The sequence below is a fragment of the Pseudorca crassidens genome, chromosome 8, assembly GCF_039906515.1.
Source record: "Pseudorca crassidens isolate mPseCra1 chromosome 8, mPseCra1.hap1, whole genome shotgun sequence".
Classification (NCBI taxonomy): domain Eukaryota; kingdom Metazoa; phylum Chordata; class Mammalia; order Artiodactyla; family Delphinidae; genus Pseudorca; species Pseudorca crassidens.
This window is the reverse complement of record NC_090303.1, coordinates 58,896,025-58,919,487: the sequence shown is the minus strand read 5'-3', so window position 1 is coordinate 58,919,487 and position 23,463 is coordinate 58,896,025. Positions and strand designations below refer to the sequence as shown.

The 23,463-nt window shown below is 40.0% G+C and overlaps 1 protein-coding gene across 1 annotated transcript in view; it reads left to right on the top strand.

Moving 5' to 3' along the window:
• HIBADH (3-hydroxyisobutyrate dehydrogenase) overlaps positions 1-19,884 on the top strand; it is a 105,011-nt gene extending 85,127 nt beyond the window's left edge. The window contains exons 5-8 of the mRNA XM_067746587.1: positions 5,220-5,353; positions 6,929-7,005; positions 14,111-14,267; positions 18,920-19,884. Coding sequence (XP_067602688.1) covers positions 5,220-5,353; positions 6,929-7,005; positions 14,111-14,267; positions 18,920-19,078 — 527 coding nt within the window. The 3' untranslated portion in view covers positions 19,079-19,884. The remainder of the gene's footprint in view (positions 1-5,219; positions 5,354-6,928; positions 7,006-14,110; positions 14,268-18,919) is intronic.
• The last annotated feature ends 3,579 nt before the right edge of the window (positions 19,885-23,463 follow it).

Below are 23,463 nucleotides of genomic sequence, written 5' to 3'. Positions count from 1 at the left end.
AATGAGATAGGAGAGGTAGCCAAGGGCCACATCACGTACCACTTTGTAGGACTTTGGATTTTATATGAGAGTGATGGGACACTTTGGAGTCTGGAGAGTAGGGAAGGAACATGAACTAGAATTATACAGTTGACCCTTGAACAACAGGAGATGTACTTACATGCAGATTTTTTTCAATAGTAAATATTACTGTACTACACGATCCATGGTTGGTTGAATCTGCAGCTGCAGAGGGCTGACCATAAATAGACTCAGATTTTCACCTGTGCGGGGGGTCAGTGCCCCTCACCCCTGCATTGTTCAAGGGTCAGCTGTATTTTAAAAGGATTCCTCTGGCTGCTGTATGGAGAATAGACTTTGGAGGCAAGAGCTAAAGGGAGATCAGGTAGGAGGCTATTGCAGTAATTCAGGTGAGAGATGGTGATGGCTCATCCCAGGTGGTAGTGATGGCTAAGGAGAGAAGGGGCTGGATCACGGATGTGTAACTTAAGGATCAGGGACATATGTTATTCATCTATAACCCTAGGGCTTACCATGGGCTTGATTCTTAGTAGATTAACTTTGCTGAATGAATAAAACCAAACAAATGCAGCATTCTTGTCATTTTCCCATGCTATGATGCTTTTGAAAGGTTTTACAAGAGGTCTTCACTGTAATCTTAATATCACTGGCTATGGACCACTTTAGTATTTCTCTTTTTTTAAGATTATTTATTTTTGGCTGCATTGGGTCTTCACTGCTGCGCTCAGGCTTTCTCTCGTTGTGTTGAGCAGGGGCTACTCTTTGTTGCGGTGCACGGGCTTCTCATTACAGTGGCTTCTCTTGTTTCAGAGCATGGACTCTAGGCACGCGAGCTTAAGTAGTTATGGCATGCAAGCTCAGTAGATGTGGCTTGCGGGTTCTAGAGCGCAGGCTCAGTAGTTGTGGTGCATGGGCTTAGTTGCTCCGCGGCATGTGGGATCCTCCCGGACCAGGGCTAGAACCCACGTCCCCTTCATTGGCAGGCGGATTCTTAACCACTGCGCCACCAGGGAAGTCCTGTATTTCTTAATCTGGACCAGCCTGCTTCCATTATTTATAGGATTGGCTCAAGCCAGCCAGTGTTTAGCCAGAGAGGCTAAAATTATCCTGGAAAAGACAGTGGCTTAGGTAACCAAATAGGAAAGGACTCAACGCATTATATAGGTGAGGATAAAACTCCCACTTTGCAGATTCAGGTTATAAAGTAGTAAGGCCTTACATTTAAATAGCATTTTATATTTTACAGCATCATATATTCACAGCCACTCTATGAAGAAGTTATTAATGCTTTTCCTATTTTATACACTGAAACTCAGAGAAGTTTTGTTATTTGTTTATAATAACAAATAACATAGCCAGCACATCCCAAAACCAGATATTTCATCTCCAGATCCTTTACTGTTTGTTCCATGCTCATAAATTAATTTACTGAACAACTATTTTTTTTTTTTTTTTTTTGCGGCACGCGGGCCCCTCACCGCTGCGGCCTCTCCCGTTGCGGAGCACAGGCTCCGGACACGCAGGCTCAGCAGCCATGGCCCACGGGCCCAGCCGCTCCGCGGCACGTGGGATCCTCGCGCACCGGGGCACGAACCCGCGTCCCCCGCACCGGCAGGCGGACTCCCAACCACTGCGCCACCAGGGAAGCCCCTGAACAACTATTTATTGAATGTATCACACACTGTGACAGATAAGGGAATGCTGACATAAACATGGCCCAATGCTCACCTTGTGAGTGCTTTATGGTGTCACAGAGGAATTGGGTAAGAGAGTCAAAGATTTTAATTTAATAAGGTGTATAAATGCTGTAATAAAATTAAGCACAGGACATATTTTGGTTTTGTATGTACAATTACTAAAATATAAGGTAAAATAAATACTTCTCCCAATATTCTTTCAGCTGCCTAATTATATATTCTATATTTTCCTATTTTGGGGAGTGGACCTGAATTAAAATGGCATGGCAGTGTAATTTATGGTTTCTTATTCATAGACATCAAAATATTTCTATACAATGTCTTCTGAAGTCCATGAGATGTCTTAACACAGCTTTAGCGTTCTGGCTTTCTATATGTTATTTCAAAGCTCAAAATGGTTGCATTTATTTGGGGATAACTTAGTTCTTAATTTTGCCTTTGCAATGGGACTAGCCTTGATAGTGTCATATGGTTGAATATGCATGGAAAGTTAGAATTTGGTCCCAGGGAATGCCAAAACTTCAGAATTACCCAGGTTAGTCAGACCCTTACATTTGAATGTAGATTATGATAAAGCTGGAAATAATTATACCACCATAATGAGCGGAGGAAGGAGTGGAAATACCACAGACTTCTGAATTAAAAGATGAATTATTCTTTTGTGGTCTTCTCTTAAGTAACTTATTTCTTCTTTTTGAAGTGCATGTTTGAACACGTGAGAAAGTACACCTGTCAAAAGATTAACCAGCTGAGAACCATTGTCGGCATTAATTTTCCTTTAATAAATGACTCTCTGAAGCTATTTAGCAGCCTGTAATCTAGATACAAAGCTATTGACCTATGATGGATGGTGCTGGATTTGTTTGTAAGCTTTGACTTATATCATCTACATAATTTCTCCAGGTCAGAGCAACAGGATTTAGAGTGAGGTTGGTTATGTGGTTCAAATTAAAATGGCCATAGAAATTGAGCAAAAATAATTGTAAAACATTAATGATCCCACCATCTTGGTGAAGTAAATTAGAAACTGATGAAATGACAGTCACTTAAACTTCAACATTATCAGAATGTTCAAATGACACAGATGAGTTAATTAAAAGCATTTCTTATAATTGGGTTTTTGTACATAACCAGTTCCACAGTGTCTGAAAATATTGTGAAATAATGTAATTTAACCATATATAAGCATCTCAGGCTTTCAAAACATGTGGGCACTTCCTCTACCAACACTGTTTGGCTGACATAATGCTGACTTCTTTTGCTTTCAATAATTAGTTAAAAATAGCATGAACTGTAAAATAGAAAGGCTACTTGGTTTGGCAGTAGCAAAATATTCACAATTTGAATGAAATAAGGATCTCCTCATTTGGCTTTTTATGTATTAAAAACTGTGTATTCATTGAATACATTAAATTCAAAAGTAGGCCATTACTTGCAGCTGTGTATATTCGAATGGCCAGGTTTGATACATAGTACAATTATGGTTTCTTTTTTTAAAATAAATTTATTTATTTATTTTTGGCTGTGTTGGGTCTTAGTTTCTGCATTAGGGCTTTCCCTAGGTGCGGCGAGCGGGGGCCACTCTTCATCGCAGTGCGCGGGCCTCTCACTATCGCGGCCTCTGTTGTTGCGGAGCACAGGCTCCAGACGCGCAGGCTCAGTAGTTGTGGCTCACAGGCCCAGTTGCTCCACGGCATGTGGGATCTTCCCAGACCAGGGCTCGAACCCGTGTCCCCTGCATTGGCAGGCAGATTCTCAACCACTGCGCCACCAGGGAAGCCCCAGTTATGGTTTCTTTATTCCTAGCTGTACTATAAATAAGTTGTAAAGGCAAAAATTGTACTAATATAGCTCTTCCACACACTTTCCTGGTTGTGAACAACAAAACCTAACTTGAAAATTATAAATGAAGATTTCTCTAATGCTAAAAGTAGTAATAATGCTCTTGGTTTTATTTTATAGTTAATAAAAATTTAGATGAGTGAAGTTCCCCCCCACTTCCTTTTTAAGACAAGTCTAGGCCATATTTTCTGTGCTGAAGTAGAAGTTGCTTCTCCAATCATTTCCATTAGTGAACATACATCAAACCTTTGCTAAGGAGTGACCAAACCAATGTTAAAGTTTATTTCTTCTTCCTGACATATCACTAAGAATGAATTGCCCAAAAGGTGTACAGGCATACCTCATTTTATTGCTCTTCACAAATATTGGGTTTTTCTATTATATTGTATATAGAATGGATAAACAACAAGGAAGGTCCTACTGTATAGCACAGGGAACTATATTCAATGTCCTGTGATAAACCATAATGGAAAATAATTTTAAAAAGGATGTATATATGTATAACTGAATCACTTTGCTATACAGTGGAAATTAATATGACATTGTAAATCAACTATACTTCAATAATTTATTTTAAAAAGACAAATATTGTGGTAACCTTGGTGTCAGATGATGCTTAGCATTTTTAGCAGTAAAGAATTTTTAAATTAAGGTGTGTACATTGTTTTTATAGACATAATGCTATTGCCCATGTAATAGACTACAGTATTCATGTGACTCTCACCTTATTGTAATATTCACCTTATGGGGGTGGTCTGGAACTGACCCCACAAAATCTTCAAGCTATGTGTGCCTGTATAGCAGGAGGGAAAAGAAAAATCAAATAATATTAGAAAGTGCACATCAGAGTAATCAGTCTAGCTAAGCAACTGTTTTCTTTACCTTAAAGAACCTTTTTTTTTTTTTTTTTTTTTTGCGGTACGCGGGCCTCTCACTCTTGTGGCCTCTCCCGTTGCGGAGCACAGGCTCCGGACGCACAGGCTCAGCAGCTATGGCTCACGGGCCCAGCCGCTCCGCGGCATGTGGGATCTTCCCAGACCGGGGCATGAACCCATGTCCCCTGCATCGGCAGGCGGACTCTCAACCACTGCGCCAACAGGGAAGCCCTACCTTAAAGAATCTTTACCTACAAAGAATCTTTCCATCTGAAACGCCTACTTGTTTACGGGAGAAAGAGACAAGTCCCTCTCTTTGTAGATCTCATCTGTACATAGTGTGCAGAGAACGAGCGAGTGAGCCAGAGACCCCAGATCCAGACTCGGGCAGCTGACCCCTCTGGCTGCTCCCGTGCTGGTCAGGGCACAGGTCATCTTTTTAATATACTTTCTATTACTGAATAGGTTTCTCAGGAGAATAAGAGATGCATGGGAATAATAAAATTCACATTTTAAATCCCCATGGTACTCCATGATCGTGCCAGAATATTTGAGATGAATGCAGAGTTTGACTGAATCTGAATGTCCCCTTTGGCTTATAAGTAACCTGCATGATACTTGACAATTAAAATATTCCAAGAGAGGCTTATGCCTGACATAAATATAACTTGGAGGCAAGGTGTTTTCATTTGGTTTGAGGATTTTCTCTAATTTTATAATATACTTAAACACTTGAAGAAATGTAACCCTCTTCTTCTATCCCTTTACCCCCCAAACTACTCAGGTGTGGGAGCTGCTCGGTCTGGGAACCTCACGTTTATGGTGGGAGGAGTCGAAGAAGAATTTGCTGCTGCCCAAGAGCTTCTGGGGTGCATGGGCTCCAATGTGGTGCATTGTGGAGCCGTTGGGACTGGGCAGGTAACGTTTGTACAGCAGTGACACTGACTTGATGATATAGAATCAGCTAATGTTCATTTTTCTTTCCTGACCACAATTTGATTCCTCCTTACTCTGTTCAATCTGTGGATTCTTCGTTTGCTCAGATTTTCTAAAATTAATTTGGAATGAGTTAGTTTTCCATCATTCCTGTTGGAAGTAAGCAGAGATAAACCAGTAATTTAAAAAGACATCAAAAGTTCCATCATTTCAAACTTTGACATACTTATCCCAGTGACCACAGAAATTATCCTTAAAATGGCTTCTATATGAAGTGCTTGTGTTATCTGATTTGCTGTTATCTTCCCTCTAATTTTGTAACTACTCGCCACAGCTCTATTTGTAGTACTGTCGGGTAGAAGTAACCTATGCCCTTTAATCTTTTTCTTAAAAAACCAGATCATTTTCATTAAGAAATGTGTTATATCGATTCTCTGATCAGGTAGAGGTGAATGGCTACAATGAACTCTGAAATTAAACTGGTTGTCCCCCTCCCACCCAACACACACACACACACTATCACTCACTCCTCTTCCTGCTTTGTCCTGGTCACTGGTACCAGCTTTATCTTATTCAGGACTTTGGTGTGATCTTAGATATATCTGTTGTCTCCATTCCCTGGTCCAGTCAGTCTCCAGGTTCTATTGATTTTTGCTTCAGTGGCTCTCATTGTTGGCTATCTTGTTCATTCCACGCATTACCTGGTTCAATCTTTCATTATCTCACACCTTGTTTACTGTTCACTGGGCCTAGTAGATCTCTGGATACCAGGTTTACCACTTTGCCAACATTGTAACCAAAACCAACTCCATCAAGATGCTTGTATCATCATAGGTTTCCCAGATCTGACGCTTTGCACAGATCCCTATTTCGTACCACGTCAAATGTGGACACTAGCTTCCGTAGCTCTTGACATAGTCTTAACTATCAAACTTCTCCTCATTCCTTAAAACCACTGCACATGAGTCCATTTTCTTACTGTTCTCAGGAGTATCTCATGCCCTTGCGTATTTATTTTTTTCCCTGCTCTCCTTCTTTCCCTCTCTTGCCTATTTAAATCCTGCCTGGCCTTCTGAGAGATGGTTTCAGGTTCTGCTTCCTCTCCGCACCTGCCCTCAGTGATCTGGTTTCTCTGAACGCCTGTCTCTGTCTTACAGTTTCTACCATACAGTTTACCACTTAGTTGTGTTTGCTTGTTCATTGCCTTTTCATTTGGTGTGTTACTCCTGTTTCCCTAGTTAGAATGTCAGCCTCATTCCTGAAGGAGCAGTTGTGCCACATCAATCAGTATTCCCTGTTGTGCTTGCGCCCATAGGAGTAGCTCAGTCGCCACACCGCAGAGCTCTTCCCTAGGGGAAGAGGACCCCCTCCCAGTCTGCTCTGGGATCTTGTGTTAGGCTCAGAGGGAGGCTTGCAGCACCAAGTGCCTTTCCTCCTTTGAAAGAATCAAAAGTTGGATGCTCTTACTTTTAGAAACGTGGAATAGGGTGAAGAAATCTTCCTGTGAGTTATAGCTTGAAAATAAAGATATTTAATATGTACTCAATTTATTTTCAGGCTGCGAAGATCTGCAACAACTTGCTGTTAGCTATTAGTATGATTGGAACCGCTGAAGCTATGAATCTGGGAATCAGGTTTGTTGAATAGTACATTTTCATATACTAACAGTTTTTATGAGCTTTCCGTTTTGATTTTCTGATGTTGAAAACAAATGTTCATGAGAGATAAATCAGTTGATCTAGGAACATTGTGAAAGTATTTCATTATTGAACTTTAATAGACTTTGCTTATTGGACGACCAATAGGACCCTGGAGAGCATGAATGCTCTCTGCCATAAGCCATAAAATGTATTGTGCTTTATATTTGAAGTTACATTATCCTTTTTATATGGGAGCTCCATTTCTTCTATTATGTCGAAAGGCAAGAGACACTTTTACTATAAAATTTAAACAATCTCTGGCAGTGTAGGACACATTTGTATAAAATACAGTTTTAATGTATAGTGAATTCAGGTGTTATGCTACCATGTGACTGGTTTTATGTATCTATTTTAAATATAGTCCCCAAAATCTACACTAAAAGGGTTCTTGGTTGTTTATTCTCAGGATAAACTGGATGGCATTCATAAAGCCGAAACTCGTATGCATAACTCTTTTCATTTTAACTTCCCTAGGGTTCTGTTACATTACATTAAGGATATATCTTTTCATTGAAATAAAATGGCATTCATACTTTGCTGAAAGTGATTCAGGAATTCAGTTTTTCCTACGATGGTGATCATCCTTTAGAATGCTTAAGGTTAATGTCTTAATTTTAGCCTTTAATCTTTTGGGTTAGGAATGCTACATATGATTAATCACCTAATTAATTTTTGGGGTGTTTTGCATTTCATGAATATAATAAATATACATTTCTTACTTTAGAAAATGCTTAATGAGAAAGATGCTTTTACTGAGGTGTTTTCTTCACACGTCCCCAAACTGCTTGCCAAATATATCACAAATCAGAGTAGTGTTTCATACCATAGCTTTTGATGAAAGCAATAAAAAGAGCCAAAGTGCTTGAGATATTTTTTAAAACACAGTAATGGATTCACATTTCCTCTTAATTACCATATCAAGATGCTGTTGTTTTATTGAATTGCCCTTGTCTCAGATGTTAAACTGTCTTGACCTATTAAGTTGTCATGTTGTAATTGAGAAAAAAGAGGAATTTGCTTTGCATCAGCGCTAATTGGTTTATCAATATCCTGTACCATTTACATTTTAAAATTGAATGTCTGTAAGATGGTAAGGCATATTTGTACAAAGCCTTAATAAAACTGGTGGTATATAAGAAGCTGTTCAGGGTGTTATGTCTGTATTGTAGCCAGTTTAGGCTATGGGTCACTTATCATAATTGAAAAACCGGTTACTAGTAACTTGTTTTTATGTTCATCCTCTAGATTAATTTTATGGAGGAGGAAAATGTAAATTTCTGGAACCAAAATTGCATACAAAATTAATTGGTGTTGACAGTAGGATTAGAGCATTAGTATGCATTTGCATCTTTAGAATTTTTTTTCATTTTTCTGGATATAAATGAGTATATAATAAAAAAAGTAAAAGCCTAGGTTATACTATACTGAAGTTTCCCTCTCTTTTTGCCAGTTTATTTTATATTCTGCTGCTTACTTTAAACGTCACTGGATCAGAATGTTCCTTAGGCATCCTCTAGCATTCCTCAAATAATTTTCCTAGCAAAAGTCTTATTAGATGATCATTCTAAAATGAAGTTTTTGTACAGTAAGTGCTTATGGAAGTCTAACTCCAAAAGCCAGCTAATGAAGAGTAGTATGAAAATCAGTTGAATCAAATGAATAAAATGTATACAATGAAATGTATACATTGGCTACTAGAGTAAGTTTATTATCAAAGAGAAAAGAAAGTGATAAAATTCCAAACAGCAATATTAAGAGCAGAAGCAATAAATAGATTTTCCCTTATTGTTGGCCTTGATCCACTATGACAAAAACAATATTTAGAAATATGAAACTTTCAATGTTTAATTTTTCCAAAACTCTATTACTGTTACTGATGTATATGTGTGTAAATGAAATATTTACACACACACACACACACACACACACACATGTCTGAACACAAAGCAGGAACTCATTGTTTTTACTTAACTGTTACAATAATTTGTAAGTTTATGGTGCTCTACATTGTACTAATGAATTGCTTATTTTCATGACATTAGGATTTTATCGGTTTATCTTACAGAGATTCTCAGTGGTTTGAAAGTCCTAAAAATGATTGCTTCTGCTATTGTCTTTTCTCCATGGTTTACAGACATGGTTTAAAATGACAGGAATGTTCTCTAATAGAGTATAGAGAGCGGCCACGATTTATTGAGCATTGCAAGGTGAAAGAGAAAATTGGCATCAGCAAGCATAAATTCCCAAGTAGTAAATTCCCACCAAGTAGTATAGCATCGAAGTGGTTCAGCCACATTTATATTCTGTTCACTCTGAAGTAAAAATTTTTTTAGAGAATTAATGTCAACATTTACAAATTGAGTTACCTATTCCCATGAAGTGATCGTTTCTGATTAATTTCATTCTCATAAGTCAGTGTATTTTCTTGAACACTGACGTTTCCCTTTTATAAATAGAAGAATAAAACCTTATAGTTTTAAACTGTTGACCCTATGATCTTTTACAATGAGTGTTTATGGATGTTAGATTTTTAAATGCTATAAAAAAGCAACGCATAAAAAATATTGGTATACAACATATTTAGAAATTCTTTTTTACTAGAACTTTCTGCCTTCTAATTGGGATCTATTTAGGACTCAGAACATAGTTTTATGGTACTGAAAGGGCCTTACTTGCGTTAGAGAGGTTTTATTCCCGTGCACCACGTAAGAATAACATTGGTAATATGAGTTTTGTTTTTTTGTTTTCATTTTTGTTCTGCCAGAAATTATGTTTTTTGTTGGTTTGCTTTTTTTTCAATATGGGCGGTATAACAAGTTGTTTGCATTGCCAACAGGGTCCAGGCCCCTCTAGCAACAGCCATATTGTCTCCTTCCACCAAAAGAAGCTTAAAACAGTCAAACTTTTGGAAGGCCGTTCAAGATGAGAACTTTCCCACAAGCATAATTTTAGCTTCCTGGTTACTTCCCTAAGAAGGTGTTGCCTTTTCATTTAGGTGATGACTGAAACCTCTTAGTTGTATACCCTGATAGATATAACATATGGCAAAAGGTTTATAATAAAGGTTTGGCCCAATTTCTTATTAAACTGATAGGATGCCATCATGTTGGCTGATTAAGTGACTACCCATATGACCCAGTGAGACTCAGGGCAGTGAGTGTGGGTGTCTGTTGATGACCATATCCCAGCTCTGCCACAGACTTAAGCTTTTCTCATCTGTAAAATGACAAAAATAATAGTATCTATCCACAGTAGCAGTAGTATCTGTTGTGAACAGTAAATTAAATCATCCATGTAAACCTTTTAAAACAGTGCCCAATACATAGTAGGTGCTCAATACATGGTAGTTATTGACATGATGGTGGTGGTGGTTGGTATTTGAATTGAATTGTACGTTAATGTTTTTTTCTTTATAACACCTCTCACTGGCTAGCATTATATATTTATTTGTCTGTTTATTGTCTGTCTTCCCAACTAGAATGCAGGCTCTATGAGCTTTGTCTGCTCACCACTGTATCTTTTTTTTTTTTAAATAAATTTATTTATTTATTTTTGGCTGCATTGGGTCTTCGTTGCTGCACGCGGGCTTTCTCTAGTTGCAGAGAATGGGGGCTACTCTTCGTTGAGGTGTTCAGGCTTCTCACTGTGGTGGCTTCTCATGTTGCGGAGCACAGGCTCTAGGTGTGTGGGCTTTAGTAGTTGTGGCACGCGGGCTCAGTAGTTGTGGCTCGTGGGCTCTAGAGCACAGGCTCAGTAGTTGTGGTGCATGGGCTTAGTTGCTCCGTGGCATGTGGGATCTTCCCGGACCAGGTCTCGAACCCATGTCTCCTGCATTGGCAGGCGGATTCTTAACCACTGCGCCACCAGGGAAGTCCCTCACCACTTTATCTTAAGAACATCCCTGGCATGTAATAGGCACTCAATGAAGATTTGTCAGACGAATGAGGTGGGGGTCGGGGGGCTCTTCCCCTGCCTCAGGTAAACGTTACTGGGCAGGTGTCTTAACTGGCCCACTCCTGGAGGGCAGGCACAGCCTCTTCTTAGATGGCAGGTCTGCGTAAACATTGGTGAATAACAGAATGATTGATTTAAGTTGACATAGTCTTAGATGTTTCATTTCCAGATCGGTTCCTGTGATACAAACATCTCAGTTTAGGGACATTGTTTGCTTTGTTCTTACATAAAACCAGACAGTATAGATACTTACAGAGACTATAAGGTGAACAAACTTTTTTGGCCCTTAAAAGCCTTGGTTACAGTGAAGGCAAACACTTGGCTTCTCTTTAATTTTTCTTATAGTTTATGCATCATTTTTACTTCTCCCAAAAGTTCATTTAAAATTCTTGTGTTTTAAAGGTGAGTAGATTTGACACAGTGACGTTTATTTGAGTTGCGTTATATATGCGGTCAGAGCAATGAATTCATTCTGTTTATATCAGAGAACATTCCAGCAATTGTAAAGCCACATGCATGCATGCGCACACTCTCGAACCACATCCAGTGGCAAGTTATTATGGGGACTGACAGACTGTCATCCTTTTGATGGCTTGAGCTGTATATCTCCTGAACAGCAATGGGGCTCTTATGCAGAAAGTATCATATGTTCCCAGCCAATTTACAGGGAAACAGCAATAACATTTTATCATGGTTGAGAGCCCAGTAGCTGCTTCCTATTAAACTTGCCCTTTCAGATACCTGTCTTGGATTAATTTGTTGATTTCAAATGAAACTCAGTCTTCTCCAGTGAAGCATGACGTTCTAGGATAGACTCCCTGAATGACAATTACTGTGTATTCTAGCTGGTTTCAGACCATTACAAGCCTTGGGCACAGTGGAAGACAGAGGACTTCAGTAACTGATTTTAATATCATGTCTAATTTTAACTGTCAGTTATATATATGCCAGTGAAAGAATCCTCAGAAAGATGAAATGCAAAACACTTCTAACTTGACTTTTTAATGATACACTTTGCTGTTGGGGGGTTGGGGAGGACTGGAGAGGGAGTAGCCATCTCCTAAGGAGAATCAGCATGGTGGGGAAGCATCAGATTTGAAAAGTGAGCCCATAACAACTGCCACCTCATTTTTGTGTGTGCCCCTCAGGATGCTTCTAAATAGTAATATGTTCACCAAAAAGGGTTCCATAAATCAGCGCCAGTATTTTTCCCTGAACATTCAAGAAAAATGAAATGTAGCGTTTTACAAAGGATAATAAGCTTTGCTCCCATTTTGGTGAGTATTATAGACAGAGTATGAATTTCTTTAGCAATAAAGAGTGCTGTGAGGCACTGTTGAGTCTAACCTGGTAGGTTATAAGGAGGGGGAGTATCTCTGCTGCTTTGAATGTAATGAGCCATTTTAAAAGAAAATCTAAATTAGGAAGCCTGAATTATATTCCAAATGGAAGGTAAAGACAGTGTTTTGGGGTCTTTAAAAATATCCTCTGCTCATAGAGCACATTAGACATATACATTCTTGCATATTTGTGCTTAGACAATATATTTGCAGTTATAGCAAATTAACTAGTTGTTCATTTGTGATTTTACTTTTCACAATTTTTGCCTAAGTGCATTGACTTTATCTTTTCCTAAGTCATCTGTTACCATAGCATCCTGATAGCCTAATTATATTTGAAAGGGGAAAGGAAGCATCAGTAGCAAATTATACATGTAACAAACTTGGATCTTTATAAAAGAATGAATGAAACCATCAGGTTTCTTTCCAGCAGTGTACAGTTGAACAGAATGTATGACAGCTGATTTAGATGGAATCTTTATCTGTTATAATCTTTAGTAAAAACTGCTCATTATAACACAGGCTACCATGTGAGTTCATCTTCATGGCATGCCATATAGTATTGCTTGAACCACAGCTGCTCCTTGAAAGCCTGATTACATAACAGTTGTGTTATGTGGTGAGTCCGTACACATCCTGGCTATTAGCCCTAGACCCTGCTCGAGCATTGGAAAAAGGTTTTACTGGTCATTCTATTCTGATCTGGAAATAGACAGACAATTTTGAACACACAAGTACTAAACAGCACCCCAAAATGCACAGTTCGTTTAATATTTACATGTGTCTCTGTTTAATCTTTTTTTTTTTTAATTCTGAAAGGGATTGGTTTTAAGAAAAAGCAGAAGGTTTTATTTGAAACTTGATTCAAAGATACGTAGCAAAACTGTGCTTCCCAGGCTTCACTAAGATACTTGGAATAAAGTAATAGAGCATTTTAATTCTACTTTTTTTCTGGGTCCACATTGAACAGCCGTTTATGCCATCAGCTCAGTGATAGAACAAATGATGTTTCCGCTTGGGCAAGCTTTGTTTTATCAGGATCAGTAACCTTATCAGCAGTTGACCCAGAACTATAATGCATGTCTCTGAATAGATAGCATATGTCACAACTCTGTGCAGACTTGCTTCATAAGCAAGAATGTCTAATGAAGATTTAATAAATAAGGAAAAGTTTCCAGCAAGAAATGTCTTCTTTTATAACGATAACTTCCCTGAAGCTCATTTTACTGCTGTGGCTCATCTCTTGCATTTATTCTCTCATAAGAGCTAAAGGAATAAACATACATATAAATGCATCCACATGGACTCCCATGATACATAATTTAACTGTCAATATTTCTTTCTGAAATACATCACTTGTGAGTAAAGACTGTAGAATTTAGATGATCATCTTGGCTTAAGGTTCTTACGTGACACATAAATGCAATAATGTCCAAAAGACTAGAAAACCCATGTGTGTGGTAAACCAACAATACTTTTATGCAGTCGTATGTTATTTCTTAAAAGCAGGATAGTGCAGAAGGTTTTCTCTCAGTGCAAAATGTCCTGGCTCAGACACGTTTAATCACTAGCTTTTAATACCCTATAATTTAAGATTGGATTCTTCATTCTAGTCAGTCTGCTTAGATATTTGAAGACATATCATAAATGGAGAGAGAAGATGGAGCATCCTCACACATAAATAATCACACGTGACTTGTATATTTTGGCATTTAACACTTCTTTTCTTTGACCTTCTTTGACAGGTTAGGGCTTGACCCAAAACTCTTGGCTAAAATCCTAAATATGAGCTCAGGACGATGTTGGTCAAGTGACACCTATAATCCTGTACCTGGGGTGATGGATGGAGTTCCCTCGGCTAATAACTATCAGGGTGGATTCGGAACAACACTCATGGCTAAGGTATGGTAAATGCAGAGACTACCCAAGAGAGCGGGGAAATGTTTAGTGGTTTCGTTCTCCTTCCCTCCTTTCTCAGTCGCCCCACCTCAGCCTACCCCCACTTCTCCCCTCTCGTAACAAATCATACGTCTATCCTAGAAGGCAAGATCACTAAACTAGTGACCCAGTCACTGGAAATTATTTAAAACTTAGCGTGGATAAAAACCTTTTATCTTGTTCATTTTTAATCCTGGCCTTTCAGATGAGAAGAATAGGCTGGGATTCTTCTTTTGTGCTGGGGTTTGTTTGTAATGTGAGCCGGTAAAATGTTGTTCTTCATCCTAAATTTACATTATTTACCAAGTCCTTAGAACGGAAGCAGTAATAAGCATCTTCCGACGGTTAATAGTATAATGACATTGGATATACGTATCACAGAAGAAGAGAGGACCTTTCGCATGATGCTAGATATCTAAATGCATCTTCCTACTTTAAGAATGTATACGTTTATGTATAAAGTCATTTGAAAAGCAAATTGTTGGCCTCCTCTCATTTGTGATCTCAACGTTAGAAAATACTTTTTAGACAAACGACTTGCAGATTTTGTGAGAGCTTATTCCCTACCCCACTCCCCACACCCCTGCCATTTACTTTTTGACAGAAGTAAGAATATGTACAGTTGTATACCGTATTCAGCTTACTCTCCTTCATTTCCCAGGATGTTTCATCCATTCTACTTCTCGGCTGTGCCCTGAATTCACCCACTTGCCCTCTCTACCACTACCAGTACCCTGGCTGAACCTTGTTTAGCTTCTACAACATCTGCCCTTAACTGGTCTCCTGGCCTTTCATTCTCATCTTCTTCTCCAGTTCATTTTCTACGGTAAAGAGTGGACTTCCTAAAATGTAAAACCCTGGTTATGTCATCTCTCCTGTTAAGTCTCTTTCATGGTTTCCAGTTACTTGTAGATTAAAGTCCATCTCTGCACATTGTCTTAAAGGCCTTTGCTCTCCTCACCAGCTCATTTCTGCCTTCCCACCCGCCTCCTCTGCTTCAGCCACACCGAACTCGTTTGGCCTCTTGTCCCCTCTCCCTGGCAGCCCTCGACGCCTGCTCTTCCCTCAGCCTGCCTCTTCCTTCCTTGCCCCTCCAGCCAGACCCCTGGCGCATTGTTGGCTCACTTTAAATATTTATTGGATGAAGCAATGTTTGAAACTACGTTTCTTATTTTGTAGTTTTATTTCTCCTCGTGTTTCATTTAAGAAAATATTTATTTTTATGCCGATCTGTACCTTGTATTTAGGTTTGCGTATCCTCCACACAGGCTTTTGTAAGTTGTGCTGTGTTGCTCTTGTTGCAAACAGAAAGTAGCTCCTTAAGTGGATTGTTTTCACAAAGCTGCAGGGTCGTTTATTAGGGCACACAGAAGAGTGAAAGAATCGCATTTATGCCCAGTTTGCTTTACGTACATGTATGAAGTGGGTTGTGACCTGTTAGCTTATTTGGTTCCTAAAATACTGCTAATGGCTCCAACAGAGGAAGCAGCTGACAAGTAACCTGTAAGCAGTGCTGGCTTTATTTGGGGACTCTCCTCTACGTCACACCTTTACTTCCATCATTTTCTCCAGTGTCCCTGCCCAGGAAGAATCTGCTCCTGTTGAGGTCCTTTAAAATTATTTTCTTGATAATAAAAGATAGCATAAGACAGTACAGTAGTAAAACATATGGACATTCCTGTTCTCTTTTGCTCTTTGTAAGTTGTCATTTCGCTTATAAAGAGCAAGATTTCTGAATTTTGCTTAAAATGAAAGCATTTAGAAAGGAACTTAAAAAATGCTTTCATCACCTCAGATAGCTGTTAGCAAAACATACCGTAACTAATTAGACTTGTGTACAGAAATTGATAGAGATTAAAGAAGTCCCCATCAGTGCTACATTGATTAAAGCAATCATACCTGCTTGGGCAGATCAGGCCTTTACTTACTAGGAGATATTTTGCTCAACTACCATTAGATCTCATTGTGTTGGGGGAGATAATGTTAATGTGTCCTTGAAGTAGAGGCTTGTACATTTATTTCTAGGTCTTTTTTTTTTTTTTTGCGGTACGCAGGCCTCTCACTGTTGTGGCCTCTCCCATCGCGGAGCAGAGGCTCCGGATGCGCAGGCTTAGCAGCCATGGCTCATGGGCCCAGCCGCTCCACGGCATGTGGGATCCTCCCGGACCGGGGCACGAACCCGTGTCCCCTGCATCGGCAGGCAGACTCTCAACCACTGCGCCACCAGGGAAGCCCTATTTCTATGTCTTAACATCATAAAATTCTAATATATAGTGTGTATATAATCAGAACATAATCAATACAAAAACTAGATCTTTCTTCTAAACCCCACAACCTAGAAGTCTGTTTCTGATGGCCACTAAGGAACAAATTATGGAAAATTATGACCACTCTTATTACTCACCCAGTGTACCTGTGTCCTTGTAATACATAACGATTTGGTCCTCTATTAATTTGTTGAAACCTTTTGCAATTGTTTTGTATTTTTTTCCTGTACCACCCACTGAGCTCAGAATTCATAAATATTTTTATTTGATTAGTGAAGTGGGGTGTTTGTTTATTTTAAATTATATGTTACAAGCTTCAAAGGATACCTTCTTTTCTAACATTTCAGGATTGACAAGCCACTTAGGATTTTATAGACTAAATCACCTTTCTCTTTTTAGAATGTCCACCCTTTAAGGTAGCAGCCACCAAAGCTATTTTAGCTTCCCCTTTTTGGTTTTATTAGCTCTTATTTGGGATATTTACTTGCCCCTTTGAAAACCTCTAATAGCCTTTTCTTCTCAATAGCATTGTCTTCTCCTCGATATGTTGTGTTTACTCTAGGTTCTTATGTTCTAGTTATACTACTAGGTTAAAAATGATAGGCAGTCTTTCTATGTAGATTTTCTGTCGTTTTTACATAAATGCATCTTGCAGATGTGCAGCAAAATGACGTTGACAAAAGAGGCTTATCTGCTTGTCTGGGTATAAGCAATAATGTAGCTGTCCACATTTGTGAAGTGTGTGGGTAGTAATTAAACTTGCTTTTTAGTGAAAGCCGTAGAAGACTTTAAGGTTACGTAGATTTTCCAAATCTGTGGGTTTACATGTGAAAATTCTACAAGTAAGCACAAAATACTGTTAACACCTATAGCATCATAGATATCCAAGAGGCTAGAGATTTAATCCATTCTTTAAACTTTGCTTGTTTTTCCCTTGAATCATTTCCTCCTTTGAGTGGATGGTATCAGTAACTACTCCGTTATCAAGGGTGTTCCTCAAAGAATACAAATAGGCCTCATCTTGCTTCTTGTCTTCCTCTTTCATTGCTTGTTGGCTTTTCCATTGGTGGAGGAAATGAAGATGGTAATGGTAAGAAGGAAGTCTTGGTTTTGCCACTTGTTTGCAGCACTTATTTAATCACAAATGAAATGTGGGGAATATTGTTTCAGTTAACCATGCCTCCATTGTCTTCCATCTACCCCCAGATATTTCAAGGTTGGACAAGATTCCATTCTTACAGTAGAGGATACCATTAACTACAGTTTAACTATAAAAGATTCATTATGTTAACTTTTGTCTGCTTTTAAACAATAGACAATAATAAGTTTTCCAAAACTCTCTGAACGAAACATTAGCGCTCAGAGATGTTAAAGTGTTGTTGTGAAGCTGATTGTCTGTTGCACTTGAAAGAAAATCCAGCTTCGTCTCCAGACATCATAAAGCTTCCATGTTGCACCTCTGCCATCCCCAGTCTCAATTCCCTCCCCAGCCCCTTGCTTATTCTAGTTCAGCCTCATTGGCCTTCTTACTGTTTCTTGAGCATCCAAGCCATGCCCCCCCCAGGGGGCCTTTCCCTTGCTCTTCCACCCACCTGAAACTCTCTTCCCCCAGCTCTCCAAAGAACTCACTGCCCCCTCACATTCAGATCTTAGGTCAAGTGTCTTTGCCTCGGGAGGTCTTCCCTAAACATCTCATCAATCAGAACTCTCTTCCTTCCACCCCACCCCTTGCTATATATGACTTTCTGACCCCTTACCCTGCTTTATTTCTCTCCAGAGCACTTGTCATTGTCTGGAAGTTTAGTATTTGTTTTACTGTCTATCTTCCACGCTGGATAGTACGTTCCTGAGAACAGTGACTTGGTTTTATTATCATGACTGCATATCACCAGGACTTAGAACAGTGCCCAGCACACAGCAGTTGTTAAATATGTGTTGACTTAAGACATTGAATGGATATTTTCATCATTGATAATTTCATCATGCTTAATTTCATAATGGGGTTTGTCTTAGGCTTACAGGCTTCTGTAGATTTGAAAAAGCATTTCTCTGTGTGATCTCACCTGGATAGGAACACCTGGCCGAAGTCAAAACAAAACAGATAGGTTTTGTGGAGGGTGGAGGAGTGGAGAGGCCACTCAGAAATCAAGGTTTTCTCTCTGGAGCAGTTTTGCAGCTAAGAAAGGGCGTATAAAAAATATATATATAACTTAACATCGTGCTTGTAAGTATCTTATTTTTTCAGGCTTCATTTTTTCTTCTTTGAAACCCAAGCATTAGGAGCCACAGTTCTGAAGTGAGCCTTAACTACCAACCTCAATGTATTCCCTCCGCCCTTGTTTGACTTAGGATCTGGGATTAGCACAAGACTCTGCTACCAGCACGAAGAGCCCAATCCTTCTGGGCAGTCAGGCCCATCAGATCTACAGGATGATGTGTGCGAAGGGCTACTCCAAAAAAGACTTCTCATCCGTGTTCCAGTTTCTACGAGAGGAGGAGACGTTCTGAGTTTGCCCTTTGGCTGTGGACACTGTTGGGAGCCAAACTCTATCTTGGAGCCTCTTATAGCTCACTCCACAAGTAAATGGACTTAATCAAAGGTCATCTGTCTGCTTTTGTTTGTCTAGTTCACAATAAACCCTGGGATTTTTCACCCATTTTTAACTGCTTATTCTTTTTACCTATTTAGCAAACACATACTATCTGAATTTTTGTCTTTTTTCTGCGAGCCGCTGATGGGCTCTGCTAGCTCGCTGACTGACCTTTTTCAGAAGTTTGATTCCTGAGCATCATTAGTTAAAACATTGCCTACTTCAATCAGGATATTGTTTACTCCACTTTACAAATAAAACCAATTTTTTTTTTCCACAGGATAAAACCTCTCCTGGAGGAAAGAAAAGAAATGGGTGTGAGGAAAGGAGTTAGAGAAAGGGGAAGTATAGTGAATTACTCGCTGTGTCCCTCAGAAAGTTTGCCCTGTTAACCCAGTGGTGGTATTCTTGCATTCTGAGGTTACTGGTTTATTTTCCAGGACTTGATAAAGCAAGAGAACTCCTTGCCGCATGCTGTGTAATTTGGACTCTGTTACATTACCGTGGTGTGCCGCTCTTGTAACAACTCCCAATACTCAGCAAACTTATTTTTTATATTTTTGCTTCCTTGTACATTCTTACTACATATTTTTTGACTTCAAAAGAATGGCATCTTTAGAACTGTTTCAGAGCCTACGATGATATGTGCTGTAGATAATTATTATATTATCCTAAATATAACCATATTATTTTGAATTCAAATAAATTTCTATGCTGATAATACTTTCTTGGAGTTTTTGTGTCTTCCTAACCATTTGGTGAACAGTCAAATGATCTGACAAACTGGTGTTGCAGACTTAATGGGGAAAGGATGAGAAGGAAGGGAAGGGAGCGGGGAGGTCGAGAGGAACCGAGTGTGAACTGACCGGTGGCCAGCCTACTGCTCTGCCTGCATCCTTAACGAGAATTTGTTTCAGTGTTTTCTGGGTTGTGGGTGCTGTAGGAATTTGGCCTGCAATAAATGAAATATGTCCCAGTAGGGAGCATAGTCGCCGCTTTCCCCACCACAGCCCCTAGAAATACTTAAGGCGATAGGCCTAGATACCAGATTTAGCAGAAGGACTGCTATGTCCATCATTTTCCTGGTGATCAAAAATTCCAGGCATTAGTGTAAGTGCTGGGGCTGCAGTGATAAGCAAAACAGATAAAATCCTGCCCTTGTAGACCATAAATTCTGGTGTCTCGCATGTGTGTGTGTGAGGAGGTGTGACAGACAAGAAATAAATGTTTAATGTGTATGTCAGGTAATAATCGGGACTAAAAGGAGAAATAAAGCAGGGTAAGGGGGATGGATGGGGAGTCCTGGGGTATTTTATTAGGGTGGTAAGGGAAGTTATCTTTGTAAGGTGGCATTTGAGCAGAGATAGGAAGGAAGTGAGGGAACAAGCCATGTAGATATCTGGGGAAAGAACACTGTAGGCATAGGGAACAGAAAGTACAAAGGCACTGAGGTAGGATAACACCAGATATGAGGACCAACGAGGCTGTTAGTGAAGTGCCATAAAATGAGGGAGGCCAGATCATGTAGGACCTTGGAGGCCATGTTAGGATGTTGGCTTTTATTCTGAGTGAAACAGGCAGTGTGTCAGTTACCAAAAGCAAAAGCTAACTGATACACTGCCACACCCCAAGTTTGGTGGTTTAAAATAACAAACGTTTATTATTTTTCAAGATTCTCAAGGTGGGCCGTGTTATTCATCTGACTAGGCTAACTCATTTGGAGCTGAAGGGTCTAGTTTGGCCTCACTCAGCAGGGACAGCTGGAATGCTTGGGGCTTCTGTCCACATGGTCACCCATCCTTCAGGAAGCTAACCCAAGTTTGCTGACCTGGTGGCAGAAGGTTCCCAGCAGCAACATAGGACAAGACCAAATGAACACGCGCTTTTTAAGCCTCTGCTTGCTTTATGGCTCTATTGTCCCATTGGTCAAAGTAAGTCACGTAGCCAAGTCCAGAGTTAGCATGGGACAGGGACTACGTAAGAGTGTGGACACAGAGGGGGCAGTAGGGGGGCGATTTTGCAAACACCGTAATATCACAGTCAGCCCATGGAAGATTTTGTTCAGAGGATTGATGTGCCCTGAGCTACTTTTTAGGGGGATCACTCTGGCTGTGGTGTGGAGAATAGACCCTGGGGCAAGGGTGGAAGGCAGGAGGCCAGGTAGGAGGCAGTTATAATAATCTAGGTGAGACGTGATGGTGGCTGGGACAGAATGATAAAGATGGGAGGCGAGAAGTCGTCAGATTCTGAACATAAAAGATAGAGCCACTAACTGATGGATGAGGAGAGAGAGAAAAGGAGGAGTCAAGGACGACTCCAAGGTTGGTGGAGAAGGTGGAAGAAAGGAGACCATCTTCTGTGAGAGCAAGATTGTAGGAGAAGAATTGAGGGAGGATCGGGGGAGGTATAGGAGAAAAAAATCGGGTTTATTTGAGGTGCCTAATAGACGTCCTAATAGATTAGGCACCTAATAGAGGTGCCTAATAAACAGGTCCAAGGACCAAGCCCTGTGTTACTCTAGCTTTTAATGGTTGGGAACATGAGGCAGAACCAGCAGATGAGACTCAGTGACCAGTAAGGTAGGTAAAAAACAGTTCTAGGAACAGTGTCCTAGAAGCCAAATGAAGACAGGCTTTAAGGAGGGAATGCAAGTTTGTATCAAAAGCTACTGATAAGTTGAGTAATATAAGGGCTGAGAATCAGTCATTTGGATTTGGTGAAATAGAAGTCGTTGACTCTGACAGGTGCTTTGGTGGAGTGTTAGAAACGAGATTGGGAATGGGAGGAGAGAAACTGGAAGAAGTGAAGAGAGACAAATTTCAAGTTTTGCTGTAAAAAGAAAACAGACAAATGGGATAGATACTGGTAGGGAACATGGGGTCAAGGGAAGTTTAATTATATTTTTAGGATGGGAGATGTTATGGGGTTATGCTGATGGAGGTGGAATGATCACATAGAGGGAAAAAGCAATGATGCACAAAAGAGGATACTTGCTAAGTGGGATCTTTGAGTAGAGAGAGGAAGGGTAGAAGCATGGATGGAGCTTTAAAAACTAAAACCCGGCACAGACATCATGTGTCAAGCTGCCAGCATCTTATATGAATGATAGAGTGGTATTGTAATTAATTATACAGTTTTTCAACAGAGAATAATAAATCTTAGTGCTGGAAAGTACTTTACTGACCTCTAAGCCTTACCCCTGTAGGTCACCCTCCTGACCATTAGTTTTCTCATGTATAAAGTTATCATAAACAGTGTAGCGTAATATTAAGTGCTCTTTTGGAAACTTGAAACAAAACATGAGTCAAAGACAGTCACAGGTGTTGGCAAGCATGTGGAGAAAGTGGAACCCTCATACATTGCTGCCAGGAATGTAAAACGGTGCATCCACTTCGGAAAATACTTTGGCAGTTCGTCGAAAGGTTAAACATGGAGTTACCATACGATCCAGCAGTTCTGCTCCTAGAAAGTGCTCAAGAAAAATGAAAATATACATCTGCACAAAAACTTGTACATGAATGTTCATAGCAACATTATTCAAAATAGCCACAAAGTGGAAACCAATCCAAACATCCCTCAACTGATGAGTGCATAAACAAACCGTGGTATATCCATACAATGGAAGGTTGGCCATAAAAAGGAATGAAGGGACTTCCCTGGTGGCGCAGTGGTTAAGAATCCGCCTGCCAGTGCTGGGGACACAGGTTCGAGCCCTGGTCTGGGGAGATCCCACATGCCGCGGAGCAGCTAAGCCCATGCACCACAACTACTGAGCCTGCGCTTTAGAGCCTGCGAGCCACAACTACTGAGCCTGCATGCCACAACTACTGAAGCCCGCGCCTAGAGCCCATGCTCCTCAACAGGAGAAGCCACAGCAATGAGAAGCCCGTGCACTGCAACGAAGAGTAGCCCCCGCTCACCACAACTAGAAGAAGCCCGCATGCAGCAACAAAGGCCCAACACAGCCAAAAATAAAAAATAAATTTATTGAAGTACTGATACACGCTACAACATGGATTAACTGTGAAAACAGATGCCAAGTGAAAGAAGCCAGTCACAAAAGGCCACATACTGTGATTCTATACGAACTGTCGGGGAAAAGGTGAATCTGCAGGGACAAAGTAGATTAGTGGTTTCCAGGGACTAGGGGAGAGGGGGAAATGGGAAGTGACTGCTACTAGGTATGGGGTTTCTGGGGTGATGAAAATGTTCTGGAATTAGTAGTGATGGTTGCACAACTTAGCAAATGCATTGAAAACCACGGAATTGTACACTTTAAATGGTGAGTTTTATGGTGTGTGA